This window comes from Ovis aries, chromosome 13, assembly GCF_016772045.2.
Source record: "Ovis aries strain OAR_USU_Benz2616 breed Rambouillet chromosome 13, ARS-UI_Ramb_v3.0, whole genome shotgun sequence".
Classification (NCBI taxonomy): Eukaryota; Metazoa; Chordata; class Mammalia; order Artiodactyla; family Bovidae; genus Ovis; species Ovis aries.
The window spans coordinates 81,623,482-81,646,782 of NC_056066.1; the positions used below are offsets into that span (position 1 = coordinate 81,623,482).

At 49.7% G+C, this 23,301-nt stretch overlaps 1 protein-coding gene across 1 annotated transcript; it reads right to left on the minus strand.

Moving 5' to 3' along the window:
* Positions 1–615: 615 nt before the first annotated feature.
* Positions 616–22,910, minus strand: CYP24 (25-hydroxyvitamin D3-24-hydroxylase). Its single transcript, XM_027976458.3, has 12 exons — positions 22,248–22,910; positions 21,849–22,039; positions 20,962–21,055; positions 18,077–18,173; positions 15,658–15,749; positions 14,563–14,674; positions 10,316–10,461; positions 5,920–6,086; positions 5,072–5,150; positions 4,394–4,591; positions 4,145–4,296; positions 616–2,306 (listed from the first exon to the last, which is right to left on the minus strand). Exons 1-11 carry the CDS (start codon positions 22,503–22,505, stop codon positions 4,186–4,188), a joined length of 1,545 nt encoding a protein of 514 aa, XP_027832259.1. The 5' UTR covers positions 22,506–22,910; the 3' UTR covers positions 616–2,306; positions 4,145–4,185.
* Between the last annotated feature and the right edge of the window lie 391 nt (positions 22,911–23,301).

Below are 23,301 nucleotides of genomic sequence, written 5' to 3' on the forward strand. Positions count from 1 at the left end.
CTGGGGGTCGCCAGTCACCCAGGAAGACTTCCTCCAGGAGCTTGGGCTGGGCTTGGAGGGTGAGTGTGCCAGAGGGAAGAAGGCGGAAGGACAGCCGGTGCGACCCCGGCCGCAGAGAGCGTGAGGACCGGAAGAAACCGGCTGAAGCCTGTGTCCCCGAGGCGGGGCCGCGGCGGCGAGGGCTCGGGCGGCTCGGGGCCTGCGGCTCAGTGGGCTGCACTCTACAAGACACTGAAGTCCAGCTTAAGGACTCGGGTCTGCATGGAAGAGCGATGGGATGCCACCGAAGTAGGGCAGGGACAAGGTAGGGCCTGGGTTTTGGAGAGACCAACACACGGCCGGTAGACAGCAGACAGTCTGCAGGGAGGGGCGTGGAGGCCGGTTGGCGGTTTCTGTAGGGCCCACCATGCAGGAGGCAGCGGTGCAGATGGAGGAAATGGACTTGAAAACATATTTAAGCAGCAAAAAATGGGAAAATTATTTTGCCATTCGAATGAGCATCTTTTGGTAAAACTGCTATATTATTGTAATGTTATATTGTACGAAATTTTCTAGTGAGACGAAGTTTGAATGTTTACCTTTGGTTGTAAGACATGCAATGAAGGAAAAAACATCTTGTGTTTTAAAGATTTTATTCTTACTTTCAGAGAATTCAAAGAAGATATATAGAAGAAATCTGACAACACGTGGATTTAAATTCTAAAAACTTTCACAACAGGAAGCTTATGCCCATTTCAGTGATATGTACATTTTCGTTCATATATGCAATATAAACGTACACTTCTGAAACAGTCTAAAGATACAGCCTCAAAAGGGAAATAGCTATCAAATATACAGATATATATGGTATATGCTTTAGGAAAAGTGGTAAAAACATGCACAGAAACGATATGTAAACGTACTTTTTAAGAAAGGTTTATAAGTATTGCTTAAATCTATATGTATTTTCCATTTATGAAATCACAATTTCCCAGGACTTCAAATCACATAACATGAGTTACATAATCTATAAGGCATGCACACTTTACTACTGACTCATTCTACAGTTGGGAAAATTAAGGCAGGGAACGTCACCAAATATTTTTAAGCTGTGACTAAACTTTAGCACATTGCCCTAAATAAACTTCAGATCCTAAATAAAATAATATGTACATCTTTTTAAAAATGACGTAAGCGAATTGTCATTAGAATACACACACAATTTAAGAACTTGATACACACCTTAATATCATAGATTACATAGACGCAATGTCATAATTAAATAATTTCAGGATCCTTTAACACAAGGATGCACTGTAAATCATTAACACATCGTTGAATAGGAATTTTGACTTCATTAAAAGTTGTTCTTAACATAGAGATTTTCTCTAATTTTTCAATAATGTTTCTATTTCAAAATAAGAAAAAAAAAAGTTTTATAGGGACCAGATAATATGAACCAACATGTACTTTTGCTTCCATTATTACGCAGTATTTCCCCAAACGTTATATTAGAGTTAGACTTCCCTGGTGGCTCAGATGGTAAAGCGTCTGCCTGCAATACGGGAGACCCAGGTTCGATCCCTTGGTTGGGAAGATCTCCTGGAGAAGGAAATGGCAACCCCCTCCAGTATTGCTGCCTGGAGAATCCCAGGGACGGAGGAGCCTGGTGGGCTACAGTCCATGGGGTCGCAAAGAGTCAGACACGACTGAGCGACTTCACTTATATCAGAGTTACAGTGAATGGACTGCAATATTGCCCTGAGCCACTGACAATCCAGCTACGGGAGGTCTTTGTGAAGTGGAGACTTTGAGAAGTGAAGATCCCAGTGGGGAGTCTGACGTGGCAGGGACGGAAAGGAGCAGTGACTCTCGCCTGACTGACCGGGAAGCACCCAGCTGCTCCACCGCATCACGGAAGACGCCAGGCGGATCAGCAAGACGAGCGCGTTGGTGCGGCCAGGGCCACGCGTGTGCAGCGTGTGCTCACGGTGGTGGGCCTGGTCATGCGTGTGCAGCGTGTGCTCCCGGTGGCGGGCCTGGTCACGCGTGTGCAGCTGTGTTCCCGGGGGCGGGCCTGGTCTCCCAGCGCTCAGTCTGCTTCCCCTGAGCCAGAGGCAATCCTAACACCATCAGCGGCACAGACAGCGCAGCTCCTGGGACATCTGTACAGAGACGGGGCGTGAACATCTGAGCCTCAATGTTCTTTCCGTGTCGTTTCATGGTGTTCCACCTTTGCTTTCCAGTTGAGCAGAAGCCCAAAACTTTGTTCTTGCAGGAGGGTCAAAATTGCTGCTTTTGCTCTTGATTAACAACAACAACAAGCTCTGAAATACAAGGCATACTCCGATTATACATCAGCAGTAAAATTAAACAAAAGGGATGATCAGCAAAAGCAAACGCTAAACGCAGTCGTCAGATTCTGAAAGTGGCAACAAGCAGAGCCGCCCTGGGCTCTCGTGTTCCACCCGAGTTAACTATGCACGGTACCCAAGCCGAAGACGGGGGGCTTCACGATGAAGCTAGAATTGCTCCACGGTCCCACCTGATTCAGCTCTGCTTGTTGCCGTGTTCAGAATCTGACAAACTGCCTAGTGGTTCCAGATACCGGGGGCATCCCAGGTGGCACTAGTGGTTAAAAAAAAAACAAAACACCTGTCTGCCCATGCAGGAGATGTAAGAGACATGGATTCGATCCCTGGGTGGGGAAGAGCCCCTGGAATAGGAAATGGCAACTCGTTTCAGTATTCTTGCCTAGAAAAATCCCACAGACAGAAAAGCCTGGTGGGCTACAGTCCATGGGATTGCAAAGCCAGACATGATTGAGCGCTTGGCGGCAGCAGCGTCAGACACTTAGGGAGGAATTCACTGGGCCTCATTCAGAGATTTCATCTGAAATCACACGTTTCCCAAATAATCCACCCATCAGCAAGTAAAGTGAAGTGAAGTCGAGTCCGATTCATTGTGACCCAGTGGACTATAGCCCACCAGGCTCCTCCGTCCATGGGATTCTCCAGGCAAGAATACCGGAGTGGGTTGCCATTTCCTTCTCCAGGGGATCTTTCTAACCCAGGGATTGAACCCAGGTCTCCAGCATTGCAGGCAGAGGCTTTAACCTCTGAGCCACTAGGGAAGCCCAAGTCCCCCTCATCTTGCTCTTAACAAACAGCAACTAGCTCGAGGCAAGTTCTAGGTGGCGCTGTTGGAACGGCTGAGTGAGTGAGGTTGCCTTTCACCACTGGCATCTAATTCTATTAAGCTGTCAGAGCTGCCGTATTTTCACCTAAGCTGATATTGGAGATTTCTCAGGTTAACGTTTTATCACTTTAATAGGTAAACATTCATTTTACTGTGGATTGGGGGAAAACAAGTAGGCTAAAAAACACCAATTCATCAGGAAATTATCGCTTTGGAATAAGGCTGGCCAGAGCTGTGCTGGGTTTCTGACCTAGCACATAGAATCATAAACACTGTATCATAAAACAAGCTTTGGTAATTTGTGAGTAATTCCTTTCAGTAATTGTTTATGGCCGCAGTAGAAAACCAATACAACCAGCCAGTCCTACTCATTGACCAGCTGTCTAAGGCTGTACCAGAGTGAGTTAAGTGCATGAGAGAGACTCTGTCCTGCAAAGCCTTAAGATATTGCCAACTGGTCCTTTACCGAAAAAGTGTGTCCCCAACCCCGATGTGAGCACATGTGCTGAGTCACTTCAGTCGTGTTCGACTCTGACCCTGTGGACTGCAGCCCGCCAGGCTCCTCTGTCCGTGGGATTCTCCAGGCAAGAACACTGGCGTGGGTCTCCATGCCCTCCTCCAGGGGATCTTCCCCACCCAGGGATCGAACTTGTGTCTCTTACGTTTCCTGCATTGGCAGGTGAGCTCTTCACCACGAGTGCCACCTGGGAAGTCCCACGCCCTGATATTCAGGCGCAAAAACCCTGACAAGCAGCCTGAATTCTGGAGCGCTCACTTGACGCCAGGCTCTGGGTTACGTACTTTGTACTCATATCAACTTTCTGGATGGATACTGTTTTGGTCCCCATGTAACGAATGAAAAAAGTAATTGAGGCAGAAAGGTTAAGTAACTGTTCGGGTCCCCGGGTAAACCAAGGGCAAGCAGGGACTCCAACCCACGTCCGGCTGACTCGCAAGCTTGGCTCACCGTTTGGCCGCTCTGCGCCCCGGCTGCCCACCCGAGGCTGCTTATCGCCGGCAGAAGGCGACGGGGAGCTGCCGGCTGGGCACCAGGATGCCCAAGTGCAGCATCTCCACAGGCTCGAGGTCTGTGGCCACGATATCGTATTTGCGGACGATCTGAAACACAGGAGCACAGGAAGGTGGAGTCAGCCCCTCCGCTCCTGCCTCGAGGAAGGCCCAGCACGCAGCCGCGGAAACGCTGCCAGGGTCTTACCCAGCAGAGCGCCAGGTGGAGCTGGAGTTCAGCTAGCCGGCGACCCACGCACATTCTTTTCCCAACGCCAAATGGAAGATGGGCGAAAGGGCTGATCTTTTTCTTGTCCTGAAGCCACCGTTCAGGCCTAAACTGACTTGACTCCTCAAAGTTTTCTTCATTGGATCCCAACACATGGGTATTTAGAACCAATACAGTCTAAAATCACACAGAAACATAAAGCACTTAAAGGTCTGAATAGCAAGATTCACAAAAGCCATCGCCCTACAAACGTGAAAGTGACCCACAAATACGTAGTGACAATGAATGCCAGCGTGTAGTGAGTGTTTGAAAAGGGCCGTGTGATACAAATACTGCAAGAACCTTAGAATTTTGCATCTCATTTTCACAACAACCCCATGTGGGAAGTTCTATTATTATTCCCATTTTACAGGTGAGAAAGCTGAGGCTCACAGAGCCTGTGTAACTCACTCAAGGCTCTGCTCGCATCCAGGTCTCTCTGTCTCCATAACCCTTACTCCTATTACTAGACTGCACAACACATCAACTGTATACTGCAATCCACATTTTTCCAAATGAGTGCTGTCCTGGTAGAAACGTCTCAGGAGGTCTGCCGGGTATTGGAACAGGGTATCGCTCAAAGCTCTGTAAGGTGTAGATTGTATGCATTTTACTTACTCCTTTGGGTAAAGCATATTCCCCCAGAACCACTGCCTTGTCGAGTGTCCGAGTTGTAAATGGGACACTCGGGTTAAGCCTGAAAATACAAAATCAGAGATGTCAAGGTGGGCACAGACCAAGCTTTAGCTCAAGGGAATTCAGAGTCTGGCTAAATAAACAATCACTGCCTAATTTCTCATAAAAGGGACATGATTCCAACTCTTTACAAAGCAGTTCTCTTTCTTCCCAATATTTACACCTTGCTTTTATTCCTTATTGTGTTGGTTAACCCCCCAGTGTAAGCTTACTTCATAGCTGTTGACAGTGACTGTCCCATTTCACTCTAGGCTTCAAATGTGTACGTTTACACACCTCGCTGGCAAGCTTGCTGTTTCTTAAGGGTTTCTGCCACCTGCCCTTCATAAAGTTAAAGATATTTCCTTCAAATCCTAAGACCTTATGGGTTTCGTTTTCCAGGAAAAGAATCTTCAAAGACCATTTTATACAGAGGCTCAGAAACCAGCCTGTCTATGTCTTCTCATATGATAACACGGTTCCTCGCTGAGCTTTCATCTCGCTCCCTTCATTTGTGCCCCTAATCTTAATTATTGCTTATAGTATCCATCCAAGTATTATTATTACTGATTTAAATGGGGCAGACTCTGGGTTTCCAGGATTTAATAGAATTTGCCCAAATGATTTAAGGAATGAGTCATAGCTGGTCCTGGAGGGTGTGTGTGTTTTTTTTTTTTTTTTTTGATAGCTTGCTAAATGTTTATGAATCAACTACGGGAGGGGGATCCCTTATTATGTGTTGGAGAGAACAGCCGTCTGACATTCATATTAGCTTAGGCACGTGTTCTTACCTCATAGATTCTTTCAGACAGGCTTTTAAATATGGCATGTTCCTCAAATCCTCTGCCTGTGGCAACTGATTCTCAGGCAACACACTCTGAATTTCCTTAAGAAGCTTTTGTTGCACGTGGGGATTACGGGATAAATTGTAGAGAATCCACATTAAGCTGTTTGCCGTCTGAAAGGCAAATGGACATAAACTTGAGTTTTCTGTAAATAAGCTGCCTGAAAGTCTGTATCCGCCGAAGCAAAGGCGGTGCCTATCACCTTGTGAAAACGTATGAGTGATGCTTTTCCACACATCCTTCTTAGCTGTGTCTCAAACAAATGCCATGTATGAAAAGTCAGATTCAGTTTATACACGCATCCATGAATCATAGCTTACTTCCAGAGGGAATCAGAGTAGAATTCTTTGAATAGACAGCTGCATTAGGACATAAAATGTAGTTTGGTATAAAAACCGAACCCAGACGAGGACATGTAAAGCTGTGAAATGAGAAACCAGACAGGTGATTGTAATAATATCAACTTTCGGGCTGTGGTAAGTTTATCTTACGTAAAATGTTACCATTGGGGGAACTGGATGAAGGCTTAAGGAATCCTCTCTATTGTTGCTTAGAACTGCATGCGAATCTACAATTATCTCAAAATAAAATTGGTTAATTGTTTAAGAGAAATAATAATATAAAAATTGAGTGGGAGAGACAGATGGAGATCCTAGGAGTGTTACTAATAAAAATGGGGTTTTTAAAAATTCTTCAGCGCAAGTGTACAAGAAACTACATTTCTGGAATTTAAAAGAAAGCTTTTTTTTTTTTGGCCACACCCTCAAAAGCTACCATAAAATAAAAAGGCATTATCTATACTCAGAGTTTCAGCCTCAAGCAAAGAGCCCTGGTAGAAGGCAGCCAATACCAAAATAAGAAATTCTAGCATCAAGTTGAGTATTTCAAGGAAGCAGCCACAATTCTGACAAAGACGTTCATGGCCTTTTAAGTGGCATCCTTTATTTTCTTTCCAAAGGCAATGAGAAGAGAAAAAATACTGGCAGAAACAGCCAGTACAGCTTTTAGCTTCATAATGCTCACCACTGGTCGTCTTATATGTTTGTTTTTGGGCCTATTCTTGGCTGCTGCTGCTGCTGCTGCTAAGTCGCTTCAGTCGTGTCCGACTCTGTGCGACCCCATGGACTGCAGCCCACCAGGCTCCTCCATCCATGGAATTTTCCAGGCAAGAGTACTGGAGTTGGGTGCCATCGCCTTCTCCGTATTCTTGGCTAATTTAAGCCAAATATCCCCATAAAAATGGTCACTGTGTCCTTTCTCGGCAGACACAGAGACGCTTTAGCAAACTGTCCCTCACAAATGAGCAAAGTGCAGGACAACTTGGAGCCAATGGTATTTATTATTTTTGGAAGAAGATGCCTCCAAGAAGCCTTCTTCATGTCAGAGGACTGGCAGCCTCAGCTGCAAAAAAACCGTGGATGTCATTATTACAAGAGGCCGATTTTCAAAACAGGAAGAGGGCGTAGCCACCAAATTAGATACACTTTCAGATTTCTCTGATTTTCCAAACGCTACGTTCGGAATAGCCAGGACGAAAAAAGAAACAGATTGACCCATATCAGTGGGTCCCTTACCGCAAGTACCAAACAGAGTTCCCAAAAGGCAGATAACTGTAGCTTTCACCAGAGCCTGAAGGACAGCCCTGGCCTGTGGGGGTAACTGCAGAGGCTGGACGCAGGGCAAGCGGCCTCAGAAGCCTCAGGGGTGCAAGTATCCTGGCCTGACCTCCGCGAAGGAGACCCGTCTCCTTGCTGGCCTTCCCACTTCCGCTCTCTCGGCGGGGTCCACTCCCCATCTACCAGCCAGAGCCCACTCTCGTTGTTTTGCTGAGCCATGTCTGACTCTTTGTGACCCCAGGGACTGTAGCTCTTCTGTCCATGGGATTTCCCAGGCAGGGAGTACTGGGGTGTGTTGCCATTTCCTCCTCCAGGGGATCTTCCCGTCCCAGGGATTGAACCTGCATCTTCTGAACTGGCAGGTAAGTTCTTTACCACTGAGCCACCAGGGAAGCCCAGAGACCCCTTTACCAAACCTCTATTTGATCAAGTTACTGCCCTGTTTAACATGCTCCAAGAGCTTTTCATCACAGGAGTAATAATCCAAATATCTTACTAAGTGAAAAGTATTCGTTGCTAAGTCGTGTCTGACTCTTTGCGACCCCATGGACTGTAGCCCACCAGGCTACTTTGTCCATGGGATTCTCCAGGCAAGAATACTGGAGTGGGTTGCCATTTCCTTCTCCAGGGGATCTTCCCGACCCAGGGATCGAATCTGGGCCTCTCACATTGTAGGCAGATTCTTTACTGTCTGAGCCACCAGGGAAGCCCCATCTTCCTAAGGCTCCTGGCTAGCAGAGCCCACGGGCTTCTCCCAGGCCCACTCTGACTCCGGCGCCACTTCTCCAGGCCAGCCTCTGTCTGCCCCAGGCCCTTTTCATGTGCTGTTTCCTCCTCTTGGCGTGCTCCTCCACCAGATCTTCCCTTGGCTGTCTCCTCATTATTCCAGCGTCAGCTCCAGTATGACGTCCTCAGAGAGGGGCCACCTCCCCTGCCTCTCAATGACGTCGCCCTGCTGTCTTGCTCCAGGGCCTGGCCTCAGAGAGGGGCCACCTCCCCTGCCTCTCAATGACGTCGCCCTGCTGTCTTGCTCCAGGGCCTGGACCGCTATCTGAAATGATGCTATCTCACTGGTCGTTTACCTGTCTGTTGTCGGTTCCCCACGGCCACTGAAGTTCCGTGAGGGAAACTGGTTCTTTGTGGTCTCTCAAGTACCCGGAACAGTGCCTGATGTGTAGCAGATACTCAATAGTGCCTAAATGCTTTCATTCACTGAACAAGTATTTACTGAACACCCACCGTGTGCCAACTTCTATTCCACAGCCTAGGAATACAGCAGGGGACAAAACGAAGTCATCGCTGCTACGGAGCTCACATTCCAGATGGAGAAAAAAGAGTAATGGGAGAAGCTTCACCGGTATCACTCTCAGGAGCCTCTTGGGGTGAAAACGCGCTGAAGCTCCCGCTTTCACAGTCTTCTGGAGCATGGGGAGGAGTGAGAACCTTGCTGTTCCCTAACGTAGAAAATTCCACTTTCTGCTCAGATCAGAAACACCACGGGATATGGAACAGAAGTGGCCTGGTTCGCATTTTTCTCAGAGACGATAGTTGTGTGAAAAGTGTTGGGCCGTCAAGGAATATTGATATTATCACTCCAAAGATGCTGAAACTCACCTGAACACCTGCCAGTATTTGTGTTTGGCATTTGGCTGTACTGTGTACCTACCAGGGATGTCAACCATAGCGAGGACAGAATTTTGGCTTTTAAAATTAGCTGTCTCAGAGTTCCCTGGTGGTCCAGTGGTTAAGAATTTACCTGCTAGTGCGGAAGACACGGGTTTGACCCCTGGTCTGGGCAGATTCCACGTGCCGAGGAGCAACTAAGCCTGTCTGCCACAACCACCGAGTCCCACGCACCAAGAGCTGGTGCTCCCCAGCAAGAGACACCACTGCAGTGAGAAGCCTCCGCTCACAACCAGAGAAAAGCCGTGAGCAGCAGCGAAGACCAGCACAGCCAAAAATAAAATTCACGAGTTAAAAGTGTTTTTAAAAACTAATAAGTAAATAAAATAAGATTAGCTGCTTCATTGAAATTGAGATCAACTTTCCCAAACTCCCTCTGTTGACAATTTTAAGTGGAAAAAAAAATTTGGACTAGCAGAGACTATCTCAGTATTTTTAGACTAAACAACCACCACAGTGAGGCACTTTGGTAAGAGGCAAAACTACCCAAAATATATCCAATTTTTAAAGACCTGGATCACCTACCTGCTGCAGTATAGAGTTTCGCTGCTCCTGAACTCCTGTAGTACTTTGGTGTTTGTCCTGACACTGATATTCTGCTCTGGATTTTTGTCCCTGCATGCATGCTAAGTTCCTTCCCTTGTGTCTAACTCTTTGTGACCCCATGGACTGCAGCCTGCCAGGCTCCTCTGTCCACGGGATTCTCCCGGCAAGAATGCTGGAGTGGGTCGCCATGCCCTCCTCCAGGGGATCTTCCCGACCCAGGGATCGAACCCGAGTCTCTTGCATCTCCTGAATTGTCACCAGCACCACCTGAGAAGCCCTTTTTGTCTCTAAAGCACATGAATTTTTCTATGACATTTACACGCACAGGCTGTGCACAGGGTCTCCCACGTGTTCGAGTAGACTTTTTACTTCTGCTAAGCTTTTAAAGCTCAGTGCATCCTTATGAAATGGGTGAATTGAATGACCATGTACAATTCGTCATGGAAAAGATTTTACAGCCCATCGATTTAGTAAACCCAAACCAGGCCCACCCTTACCGTCTCCACCGCAGCCAGCTGGAGCTCCGTCACGGCTGCATACAGCTCTTTCTTTGAAAGCTGATTGTGGTGATAAATGTCGCAAACCAAATCCATGCTGGGCTGCTCAGAGTATTTCTCTAACTGGTTGTCCACACAAGATTTGACTATTGGAGGAGAGGAAAGGGGTGAAGAAATCAGCTGAAAGTCAGGATGAGGAAAAGAACAAAGCAGAACCCAGGATCACATTCTCCCCGCAACGTCCCAAGGGCCTTTGCAGGCAGTCTGACAGTTCGTTAGATAAGCTAATATTGCCTGGTTGCTAAGTCGCCAAGGACTGACCAATGGCTACATGAGCACAAGAGTCCCCTGGGAATCTTCTTAAAATGCAGACTCTGGTTCCGGAGCCCAGGCTGGGCCTGGAAGTCTGGTCTCCAGCAGGCTTCCCTGTGGTCCTGATGCTGGGTCTGTGGTCGCATTTTGAGTAGGGAGCGCTGAGAGTTCAGGAGAGGTCATCGTGAGACAGGGGTAGGCTTTGGGTCCGTCTCAGAATCAGAACCTAGACTCACATCCAGTCATGAAGCAGATGTGGTCACTGACACAGACGGGGGGCTCTGGCTCCCAGATCAAGAGAGAGGAGAGCCCCTCCCGGTCGCTGCCGAGCGACAGTGCACGCACCCCGAGTGCAGGGCCCACGCCGGCCAGCAGCGAAGGCAACTGCCTCTGCTGTTGGTAAAGCACGTTCTAGGCATCCATCTCCCGCCCCTCAGCCCCTCATGGAAGCCACCAGCATCATAAGAATCGCAGAGATGATGGCAAAAACGATGGTATAATGAATGGCACAGTGGTTAGAGCTGGACCTTCTGGAGCCCTTCTGTCTGACTTCAAATCCTGGCTTTGCCATCACCTAGCAGGCGACCTTGATAAAGTCATTAACTTCCTTGTGCCTCACTTCTGCCAGAGGTGTCTGATAAGAGGACCTATCTTATAGGGTTTTTGTGAGAATTAAACGAACGTGTGTGTGTGTGTGTGTGTGTGAGAATGTGTACACGTGTGTGTCTGTATGAATGTGTGTGAATATGTGTGTATGTGTACACGTATGTGTGTGACGGTGTGTGTGTGAATGCATGTGTGCATGTGTTCATGTGTGTGAGTGTGTGTGTGTGAGTGTGTGTGTGTGAATGTGTGTCTGTGTGAGTGTGTGTGTGTGCGAATGTGTGTGTGTGTCTGTGAATGTGTATATGTGTGAGTGTGTGTATGTGTGAGTGTATGTGTGAATGTGTGTGTATGTGTGTGTGTGTACATGTGTGTGTGTGATCACACAGTAATTCTTCGCACCAAGTATTCCCTCCATACCATACCGGAAGTAGCTCTGATCCATTGAGACATTGGGCTACACTGCTGCTGCTGCTGCTAAGTTGCTTCAGTCGTGTCCGACTCTGTGCGACCCCACAGACGGCAGCCCACCAGGCTCTCCCATCCCTGGGATTCTCCAGGCAAGAACACTGGAGTGGGTTGCCATTTCCTTCTCCAATGCATGAAAGTGAAAAGGGAAAATGAAGTCACTCAGTCGTGTCCTACTCTTAGCGACCCCATGGACTGCAGCCCACCCAGCTCCTCCATCCATGGGATTTTCCAGGCAAGAGTGCTGGGGTGGGGTGTTTTACATTATCCTTATTAGACTTAAAAACAGTTGCACTGAGATACATACTACTACTACAAATACTATTAATGCTACTATGATTATTAGCCCATTTTAACGACAAGATTTGATAGAGTACCTGATGAACTATGGACGGAGGTTTCTGACATTGTACGGGAGACAGGGATCAAGACCATCCCCATGGAAAAGAAATGCAAAAAAAGCAAGATGGCTGTCTGAGGAGGCTTTACAAATAGCTGTGAAAAGAAGAGAAGTGAAAAGCGAAGAAGAAAAAGAAAGATACAAGCATCTGAATGCAGAGTTCCAAAGAATAGCAAGGAGAGATAAGAAAGCCTTCCTCAGTGATCAATGCAAAGAAATAGAGGAAAACAACAGAATGGGAAAGACTAGAGATCTCTTCAAGGAAATTGGAGATACCAAGGGAACATTTCATGCTAAGATGGGCACAATAAAGGACAGAAATGGTCTGGACCTAACAGAAGCAGAAGATATTAAGAAGAGATGGCAAGAGGACACAGAAGAACTGTACAGAAAAGACCTTCATGACCCAGATAATCACGATGGTGTGATCACTCACCTAGAGCCAGATATCCTGGAATGTGAAGTCAAGTGGGCCTTAGAAAGCATCACTACGAAAAAGCTAGTGGAGGTGATGGCATTCCAGTTGAGCTATTTCAAATCCTGAAAGATGATGCTGTGAAAGTGCTACACTCAATATGCCAGCAAATTTGGGAAAACTCAGCAGTGGCCACAGGACTGGAAAAGGTCAGTTTTCATTCCAATCCCAAAGAAAGGCAATGCCAAAGAGTGCTCAAACTACCACACAATTGCACTCATCTCACCCACTAGTAAAGTAATGCTCAAAATTCTCCAAGCCAGGCTTCAGCAGTATGTGAACCGCGAACTTCCAGATGTTCAAGCTGGTTTTAGAAAAGGCAGAGGAACCAGAGATCAAATTGCCAACATCCTCTGGATCATGGAAAAGGGAAGAGAGTTCCAGAAAAACATCTATTTCTGCTTTATTGACTATGCCAAAGCCTTTGACTGTGTGGATCACAATAAACTGTGGAAAATTCTGAAAGAGATGGGAATACCAGACCACCTGACTTGCCTCTTGAGAAACCTGTATGCAGGTGAGGAAGCAACAGTTAGAACTGGACATGGAACAACAGACTGGTTCCAAGTAGGAAAAGGAGTGCGTCAAGGCTGTATATTGTCACCCTGCTTATTTAACTTCTATGCAGAGTACATCATGAGAAACGCTGGACTGGAAGAAGCACAAGCTGGAATCAAGATTGCTGGGAGAAATATCAATAACCTCAGATATGCTGATGACATCACCCTTATGGCAGAAAGTGAAGAGGAACTCAAAAGCCTCTTGATGAAAGTGAAAGAGGAAAGTGAAAAAGTTTGCTTAAAGCTCAACATTCAGAAAATGAAGATCATGGCATCTGGTCCCATCACTTCATGGGAAATAGATGGGGAAACAGTGGAAACAGTGTCAGACTTTATATTTTGGGGCTCCAAAATCACTGCAGATGGTGACTGCAGCCATGAAATTAAAAGACGCTTACTCCTTGGAAGAAAAGTTATGACCAACCTAGATAGTATATTCAAAAGCTGAGATATTACTTTGCCAACAAAGGTCCGTCTAGTCAAGGCTATGGTTTTTCCTGTGGTCCTGTATGGACGTGAGAGTTGGACTGTGAAGAAAGCTGAGCGCCGAAGAATTGACGCTTTTGAAATGTGGTGTTGGAGAAGACTCTTGAGAGTCCCTTGGACTGCAAGGAGATCCAACCAGCCCATCGTAAAGGAGATCAGCCCTGGGATTTCTTTGGAAGGAATGATGCTAAAGCTGAAACTCCAGTACTTTGGCCACCTGATGTGAAGAGCTGACTCATTGGAAAAGACTGTGATGCTGGGAGGGATTGGGGGCAGGAGGAGAAGGGGACGACTAAGGATGAGATGCCTGGATGGCATCACAGACTCGATGGACCTGAGTTTGAGTGAACTCTGGGAGTTGGTGATGGACAGGGAGGCGTGCTGCGATTCATGGGGTCGCAAAAGGTCAGACACGACTGAGCGACTGAACTGAACTGAAAGACAAGATAACCGAGGATGAGAAAGTGTGAGGGCTTCCCCCGTGGCCCAGTGGCTGAGACTCCACGCCCCCAGTGCAGGGGCTTGGGTTCCGTCCCTGATCAGGGAACTAGATCCCACATGTCACAACTAAGACCCAGTGCATCCAACTAAATAAATAAAAATCAATAAATATTAAAAAAATTTTTTTGAAGAAAAAGAGTGTATTTGGTGAAGCCGCCAAGCCCAATGACAGAGCTGGAACTTGAGCTCAGGAATCTTTGACTCCGAAACTCTTGCTTGTCATCACTCCTATTTCTCAAACAAGACTTCAGAGGAATGCCTCCGGCCTTTCTCCCAGAATGCATCTGCACCAGGGCCATCCCCAGACTCAAGCGCTTGCAAAGTCCGAAAGAATCACGAGGAGCGGCTCCAGCCACGGGCAGGGCGCTGAGACCAGGACGGCCACCCAGACCTCCGCAGCATCTCCGGAGCCAGGACTGCTGGGCCCCTGCGGCCGCCTCACCTGATCTGAAGATGGTATCCCATGCCTGCGTGTGCGCCTGCCACACCCTGGTGTTGAGACTCCTGTGCAGCTCGACCGGGGTGACCATCATCTTCCCAAACATGCTCATCATCTGTGGGGAACACAAGTTCCTGTCAGCCCCCTGCCCTTATCTCACAGACAACCTGCCATCCGCGGGAGACGTGTCCTCAGCAACCACTCCCTCTGCTCCCCAGAGGCTGGACTCCCAGGGATGACCCGGGCTCTCAGCACCAGTCCCCACCTGCTCAAGACACATGAAAATCAGCTTTGGGATGCTTTCCCCCTGGATGGGCTTCATAAAAAAATTGACCTTACGGGAATTCCCTGGTGGTCGAGGGGTTAGGACTTTGAGCTTACAGTGTGGTGGGCCAGGTTCAGTCCCTGCTCAGGGAACTAAGATCCCACAAACCACACAGTGAATAAAAAAAAAAAAATGATCTTATGACCTAAATGTAAAAAAAGAAAACTATAAACCTCATATCCACTTCCATTTCCAATAATTTCCAAACTTTAGTCATTCTTGAAACTGGTTTCACTGTGTCTACTACCTCCATATACAACCTAAACAATCCAGAAAATTTTCACCTGAAAATTTTCAGATTCTTTAAGATAGTGTGTTAATCACCTGACCGCTAGTTGAAATTTCTACTTTCACCTTGCCTGCCAGTGACTTCACATGCCTCTTTATTACGTGTGCATATGCGCACACGGGCTTCCCCGGGGGCTCAGTGGTAAAGGATCCACCTGCCAAGGCAGGAGACAGGAGTTCGATCCCTGGGTTGGGAAGATCCGCTGGAGTAAGAAATGGCAACCCACTCCAGTATTCTGGCCTGGAAAATCCCATGGACAGAGGAGCCTGGTGGGCTACAGTCCACGGGGTCTCAGAAGAGTCAGACACAACTTAGCAACTCAGCAACAAGGGTATACGCACATACATTCATGAAAACACATAAACGCCTTAAAATGAACACGTACCTACTATAATAAAATACATGTGGGGAGCACTGGGATCCACACTTGTTAGGTCCTGTAAACAGTTGGTAAGGAAACTGCTCTCCCCGAGGGGACACTTACTGTTTTGATGGCCATGATGAAGTTCAAAGCTTCCTCCCCTGCCTTCTTCTGAAGGAGCCCAAATCTCTTCTCATACAGCACAAGACAGATACCTGGTATTTACGATAATCAACACTGTTACCCACTCACAGAGACACCGGAGTCTATGATTAGCTGGCTGCCAAAGGCTCACTCCATCCGGTCTCCCATAAAAATGAGGCGTTTTCGAAGAACAGAGAAGCAGAGGGTCTAAGGCCAAGGGGCTTGATCACTCTCTTCTCTTTCTAGAAATTATCTCCAGGTCCAACAACTGTCCTCTGCAGAACCTCCTGATCAGAAAAAGCACTGTGACGATGCAACCGTTTTTATACCTGGGTGAATCTCTCCTGTAGCGCCTTGCTTTTCTCAGTCTACCCTTGACACCATAAGCAGCAGGCACTGCTAATAGCTACCCCACGCTCATTCTTCCCTACTTCTCCCCTAAGAGAACTCTGATTTACTCTGCTTGCCAGTGTATGCATCCCCGGGCAGTAAGCCAGCGTTGGTCTCCGACGATCCTGCTCCCCGACTTCCCAGGCTTCCTGAGGCAGCCGCAGCACTCACATGACCTGGGGCTGGCCACTGGGCCTCCCGGAGGCACTTTTGCTTTCTTACAAAAGGGGAAGAGTACAGCCAGCTTAGCTCTTCCCTCTTCCCTTCCTGCCTTTGCCCAGAATGCAGAGGTGAGACCAGGAGAGGCGGGAGCCGTTTGGCAACCAGCTCCGAATGAATGAGAAGGAAGACGGAACAGACTTGGTTCCAGTGACACCACTGAGTGCCAGCCGTGGACTGGCCTCCTCGGGGTTTCTCGTGATGTTGGACGATACTGTGCAAACCTCCGTGGTCCGGCTTTCCTTGACTTGCAAAGAAATGCATGCGATGAGCCTTCATTTGGGTATTTCCAGCAGGCCATTTCCAAAACATGCGCTTCTTCTCTCCTCTGAAATCATCCCCTCTCTTGACTTTAACACCGCCTGTGGATTTCTTATCAGCATGGAGCTTTCTTATGTGCTAAGATGACTGCCCGTGACTTTAAGGCACGGTCGATCTGATCAGGGAGACAGGTCAGGCCAAAAGCCTCTGAACGGGGCCTCCTCTCCAGTCACTCGCATAGGCAGCCAAGAGTGAGGCTTCCAGCGAGTCGGCCTATGGCACCTTCCTGCTGCAAGCGCTCTAGATTGCTCCCAAGGACTCTGGGCTCAAAACCACACCTGCATCCCCGGTTTATACAGATGGCTGTGAGGGCCACTGCCTTCCCCCCATCCTCTGCTTTGCCATCCGCGTCCCTTGCAGGACATGCTTTGGTCACTCAGAACTCCTTTCTCCTTCCACCTGGAATATTCTTCCCTCCTTCACGTTCACCTGGGGCATTCCTGCTCATCCCAGGCCTTGGCTGAGACGGCCCCTCTTCTGTGCAGCAGCCCTGACCACACTCAGCTGCAGACAGCCTCTGGGACCCTCCGCCAGCCCTGATCCCCTTCAGCCAAGTGCTCCCCGGTCCACTGAAGGTGCCTTGTTTCCCCCGCTGCGTCCCCACCAGGAGGCGAGCAGAGCAATGGAGGGCTTTGCTTTTGTTCTCAGCGTGGTCCTAAGGACAGTGACCAAGCTCCCTTCTGTTCAGAATGCTCCATGGCTCCACATCTGACTCAAAGCAGAAGTTCTTTTCTTAAAAATGTATTTTTATTTATTCGGCTCCCCCAGGTCTTAGTTGCTACGTATGATCTTTTGCTGAACCCGGGTCCCCTGCATTGGGAGCGCGGGGTCTTAGCCACTGGACCACCAGGAAGGTCCTAACATAGAAGTTCTTTTGGGGGCTTTCAGGCTTAATCTCTCTCAGCTCCTCTCCCCAGCCCCCATAATCCACTCCAGCCAGCATCCTCAGAAGCTCCTCAGAGACACCGCTCATGCTCCCAGCCCAGGGCCTCTGCACTTCCTGTCTCCACGGTTGCAACAGTCTCCCCACAGACCCCCTGGTGGCGTGCTGCTCATCTCCCTTCAGGCCTCACCTCAGACGTCTCCTTACCAAGCAGGCCTGCCTCACCCAGGAAGCTGCATCCTTCCTGACTCCCTTCTTTCTTGACGGAGTATGCATTAAAATACGTGTACCAGTTGGTTGTCACTGCTCTTAAAATCTGAGCTCCACGTGAGCAAGGACGTAGCCTGTTCTGCTCACTGCCGTGTCCCCAGTGCAGCGCCTGGCACTTTAGAGGCATGGGATACATGTTTGTTGAACGGCGACATAAACGATCCAGGGCGCATAGCACTGTGAAGCGCCTGAAAGCATTCAGAGGGCTGCCACGGCCTGCCTCGGCAGCAGCAGGGTTTGACCACAGCACAGTGGCCCACCTTTGTCCTCAAAGTCACTTCAAAACCAGACAGACAAGATCTGAAGACAACTTACTTTCAAAAGACCATTTGTTCAGCTCCGTGTATAAGTCTTCAATGCGGCCTCTCTCATCACAGAGCTCGTCTATTCTACCCATAAAATCAGCCAAGACCTTAAAAGAAAGAAATCCCCAAAGACATATTTCAGGCACTGAAGGGAAACAGAAGTTTCAAGTTCAGTAAGCTAGCTTCGGGTTTTTCGACCTTGTATATTCACTGCCCATAATGTTATTCATTCTGAATCATCACTAATTATATATTCTCCTTGAGAGCTCACCTCCTGCCCCAACACCCTTGTACTGGGTTATTTCTTGAGCTTTCCCTGAAGCCTTCCTGGAGCTTAAGTTTCAGCTTTTGATCTAAATTTAAGAAAAGGAAAACATTTCTTCTAATCAGAATGGAAAACAAACCATGAAGGAGGAACTGGCCAAGTGTCTCTGTGGGCACAGCATCTCAAGAACTCTGGCTGCCTGAGGCTGGCCACGTCCAGAGCTGGGCACACAAACGTGTCCCTGCTGGTTGGCGCTGTGTTAAGCACATTAAGCTTAGAGCCAGGAAATCCGTAAATTCTGGATACAGTGCCGTCACTAAACAGCTCTGTCACCTTGGGCAAGTCGTGGAAGGCCCCTAAATGCCAGTTTCCACAATGGGGATTTTAGATGACTAATGCTTTGCATTTAATGAGGCTTGCATGGAACCAAGCACTGTCCAAAGTGTATTATCTTAGCTGATCCTCAAACAATGTCAGGATGTAGAAAGTACTGTCATTACTCCCATTTCCTAGGGAACAGAGGAGACAGAGGCTTAGAGAGTGACTAAGGCACTCTCCTAGGGAACAGAGGAGACAGAGGCTTAGAGAGTGACTAGGGCACTCTCCTAGGGAACAGAGGAGACAGAGGCTTAGAGAGTGACTAAGGCACTCTCCCCTGGACACAGAAGTGGCCAAATTGGGGTCTGGAATAGCGTGAGCTGTTGGTGGTGGTGCTGAGTCACTAAGTTTTGTCTGACTCTTGAGACCCCATGGACTGTAGCCCACCAGACTCCTCTGTCCAGGGGATTTCCAGGTAAGAAGACTGGAGTGGGTTAGGGGGCTTCCCTGGTGGCTCAGATAGTAAAGAATATTGCAGTAGTTTGCTATCCTTCTCCAGGCATCTTCCCAACCCAGGGATTGAACCCACACCTCCTGTACTGGCAGGTGGATTTATCTGTGAGTCACCAGGGAAGCCTGAAATAGGGCACAAGCGACCAAAAAAAACCCCACAGACAAAGCGAGTAGGCACGCTCTGCTAGCCCACACAGCACATTAAAAAGTGCTTTGAATTTGTTTCCATCAAAAAATCCAGAGATTTCATGTGAACATATTAATTTCCTCTAGTCATCAAAGGAGTCTCCCTGGTGGCTCAGCTGGTAAAGAATCCACCTGCAACGCAGGCTCGATTCCTGGATCAGGAAGTTCCCCTGGAGAAGGGAGAGGCCGCCCACTGCAGTATTCTTGGGCTTCCCTGGTGGCTCAGCTGGTAAAGAATCCACCTGCAATGCGGGAGACCTGGGTTAGATCCCTGAGTTGGGAAGATCCCCGGGAGAAGGGAAAGGCTGCCCACTTCTGCAGTCTGGCCTGGAGAATTTCTTGGACTGTACAGTCCACGAGATCTCAGAGTCAGACACGACTGAGTGACTTCCACTTCACTTCACTTGAGTCCTCAGAGAATAATAATGATGAAGGAAGCTGGAGACACTCGGTCTACATTTCCACGTGGCAGGGATTTGCCAGAGCTGGAGCAGCTGTCCCCTCAAGAAAGGGCGTGCACTTATTCCATTTGCTAAAATCCCTACTGGGCCTGCCTTCCATATTTATATTAATCACGTGGTTCCTGGAAGCTTTTAAATTTGTAACCTTTCACCTATATGATCCTATGTGGGTTCAGTTCAAAATAAATACCCAGAGTGGACAGGAGTAAAAAGAGTTCTCTATCTGCTTAAATCCTTCCCCTTTGGCCCCCTGTTGGCTAAAGGATAATGCCCAAATACCTTAGCATGGCATTAAAACTACCTTTAAAAAATACCTTAAAAATATTGTTAAGACCCGCCCTCTGCCCAGCATCACTTCAGAGAAAGCTTCACTTCAGCTGCCCTATATGTACTATCCTCTGAACGTACCATCTCATGCCTCCATATTGTCAGCAGGCCATTCTCTCTGCCTAAATGCCTTTCTCCACCTTCTCTGGCTTGCAGACTATTACTCATCCTGTAAAACCCAGCTCAAATGTCACTACCTAGGAATCATCTCATTTAATCCTGACAGAAACCCACGGGGGTTTCCCAGGTGGAGCTGGCGGTAAATTCGAGAGACTGCCAGTGCAGGAAACCTAAGAGATGCAGATTTAATCCCTGGATCAGGGAGACCCCCTGGACGAGGCTACAGCAATGCACTCCAGTACTCCTGCCAGAAAATCCCACGGACAGAGGCGCCCGGCAGGCCACAGGCCATAGCTCCTACAGAGTTGGACACGTCTGAAGTGATTTAGCACGCAAGCACAGAAATCTATGGAGTGGGAATTGTGAACTCCCAGTTTACAGACTGGGAGACTGAGGAAGTTAAATGGTACAGTCAGGTTGCATAGCTGGGGTGGCGGTGCAGGACTGACTTTCAAATCTAAGACTGTAGAATGTCGAAGTCAATACTCCTAACTGCTCCGCCACCGAGACACTACTTTAAGAGACAGGCGAGAAGAATTAAAGTTCTGGAGGCGGAGGAAGTGAGGAGGAATGAGGAGGAAAGAAGAGCCCCGATACACCCAGATTGCCTGCCTTTTCCTCTGCGCTTTGTGGCTGTGGCTTGAAGCTCTGCTAATGGTCCCCCATCCCCAGGAAAACCAGGAAAGTGAGCCCCAGTCTGCAAACCTCGTTGATCTTGTTGCCCAGCTTCATAATTTCCACTGGTTTCATTAGCTTCTTTTGAAAGGCACTCCTGACCCTCTGCCAGTCTTCTCCTTCCCTGGGAGAGAAGCAGAATTAAATTTAGAGCAAATTGAAAGGAAAAGAACGAAGAAGCTGGGATCCCTCCAGCTCTGTAAGTGCATTAACTATGTAACCAAATGAACACAGAATCGTGCCAAGAAATGGCCAGAGAACATTAGCACTGGAATACCGGGGGCTGGTCTGACAATGCGATCAATAAGCTCCTTTCCTCTGAGCCAAAGATCGCTCCAGAAAGATGAAGTCAGGGCTTCTGGGGTGCCCTTGCTGGGGTTAAACTGGAAGGCCAGTGGCCTCAGTTACCAGCAGGAAGAGTGGGCGCATGAACTCACCTCCCCAGCAGCACAGAACTGTGCCAAGGCAAATTCTGTCTTCTTTCAATCCATTCAATTGGGTTCAGAGCCACATGCACAAAACGCCTCAAATTTACAAACTAACTTCTGGCCTTTGAGCTACCAAGAGAGGGTCATGGAATTTCAAGGGATAATTTTGTCTGTATAACATGATTGCCTGGCAGGCTGACTTTACAGTCTCCTCCTGCCCAGGGGTCCGAACATCACAATCTTCATACCTTTCTGGCCTTTCTTTGAGGGCAAGGACTGGCGCAGCCCACGCGTCAGAAAGAACACAAGTGTCCCGCGCACAGCACGGCTGTCCTTCAACCCATTCGAGTCCACGCCAGAGCCCGCGACAGCAGCAGGTAGGGGCTTCCGTGTTCTCGCTGCATCAGGCGGGTCCAGCCCCAGGGAACCCTAACTCCCGCGCCTTCCCAACTTGCAGCCGCCAGCCCCCATCCTGCCTCTCGGACTTACAGGATCAGCAGCCCGTAGCCCTCCTCGCGATAGTCGCGGTAGGCCTTCCAAGGTTTGATCTCCAGCCTCTGGGGGTGCGCGCCCTCGGTGCGATACAGCGCTTCCAGCAGGCACGGCGAGCCCAGGTGCACCGAGTCGAAGGAACCCAACTTCATGCGGAAAATCTTGCCGTACTTCTTGTGGTACTCGGCCTGCAGGGGCCGGGCGGGACGCGCAGTCAGCGCGCATCCCGGGCAGTCCATGGAGCGCTTGGCCCTCCTCCCGCCTCCCTCCTCTCTGGGACCGCAGCAGCCGGGACAGCCGCGCGCACCGCAACGCGCGCACCGCGCCGCGCGCCTCGGCGAGGGTTTGGAGAGCGAGACGGGGAGGAGGGCACCAGGGGGCGACGGGGGCACTTACCAGCGTGTCGTGCTGTTTCTTGAGGCCTCCTTTCCAGAGGATCTCCAGCAGGCTGCCCAGCAGTGGCCACTTGGTGGGACCGGGCAGGGTGGCCGCGTCCTGCGCTTCGCCCGGTTCCATTACGGGGCAGAGGGGCACCTCTCTCGGCCGACGGGGCGAGCACGCCGTCGATGTCACGGGTCTGGGTGGCTGCCCCAGGCTGCGAAGCTGCTGCAGGAAGGCGGCAAGGGAGCGGCTCTTGCTAATGGGTGAGCTCATGGCAGCGGGGGACACCGGGCGCCTGGGAAGGTGGGCACTGGGCAGGGCGAGCTTGTTAAAGAGGTGCCGGCGAGCTTCGGGCTCTTGATACACGGAGAAAAAGCGGCAAGGCGGAGCAGCAGGTGCGGCGGGAAGGGCAGAAGGGCGACAGAGAGCCGTCAGGACCTGGGCGAGGATGCTGCAGGCGGCACCGCGCTGCAGTCTCAGGGAGCGGATGCCCGCCGAGCGCCGGCCACCGGAGCTGGAGGAGCGCAGTGGGGAGCTGGCTGTCTCTTGCAAGAAGGAAGACGGACGTGAGCTCGCCTATTGGTGTTAAGTCTTACTTCCAGCTCTGGAGCCGAAGTGGAGGTGTCCAGGAGGGGAGAAAAGATGCTGCTGGCGCTGCGCTTTCCCTGTCCCGCTCCATGCCCGCGGACCGTGTATTTATGGAGACCGGCCGCCCCGGGTGGCCAATGAGCGCGCTCGGTGGGGCGGACCGGGCTGCGGCTGGCCGGGCCGGGAGCGGCGCGGGGCCCGGGGTGGGGTGGCCGGGGGTGGGAAGAGGATGCAGTCAGCGAGGTGAGTGAGGGCGCCCGGGCCTCGGGTGACCGGTGCGCGGCTCTCCGGGCGGGAACGCCGCGGACTCCACCCCGGAGATAACCCGCGGGGAAGGCTGACTCCCCCGGAGTTCATCGGGGCTGCGCCTTGCGCGCCTCCCCGCCCTCGCCCGGCGGCTGCCGCCCAGCGCTTGCACAACCGCGCGGCCGGGCGGCCGAGGTCCCCGAGTGCGGCCGGGGCGGCTGCGGGCGCCTGCCGG

Excerpts from the sequence above, each read along its gene's own strand:
- CYP24 (XM_027976458.3), bottom strand. The coding sequence starts at position 22,505 with ATGAGCTCACCCATTAGCAAGAGCCGCTCCCTTGCCGCCTTCCTGCAG. Across the intron at positions 18,174-20,961 it reads TGGGCAACAAGATCAACGAG|GTCTTGGCTGATTTTATGGG; the intron begins GTTTGCAGACTG and ends CTTTCTTTTAAG. Across the intron at positions 10,462-14,562 it reads GGATACCATCTTCAGATCAG|TCAAATCTTGTGTGGACAAC; the intron begins GTGAGGCGGCCG and ends CTCCTCCAATAG.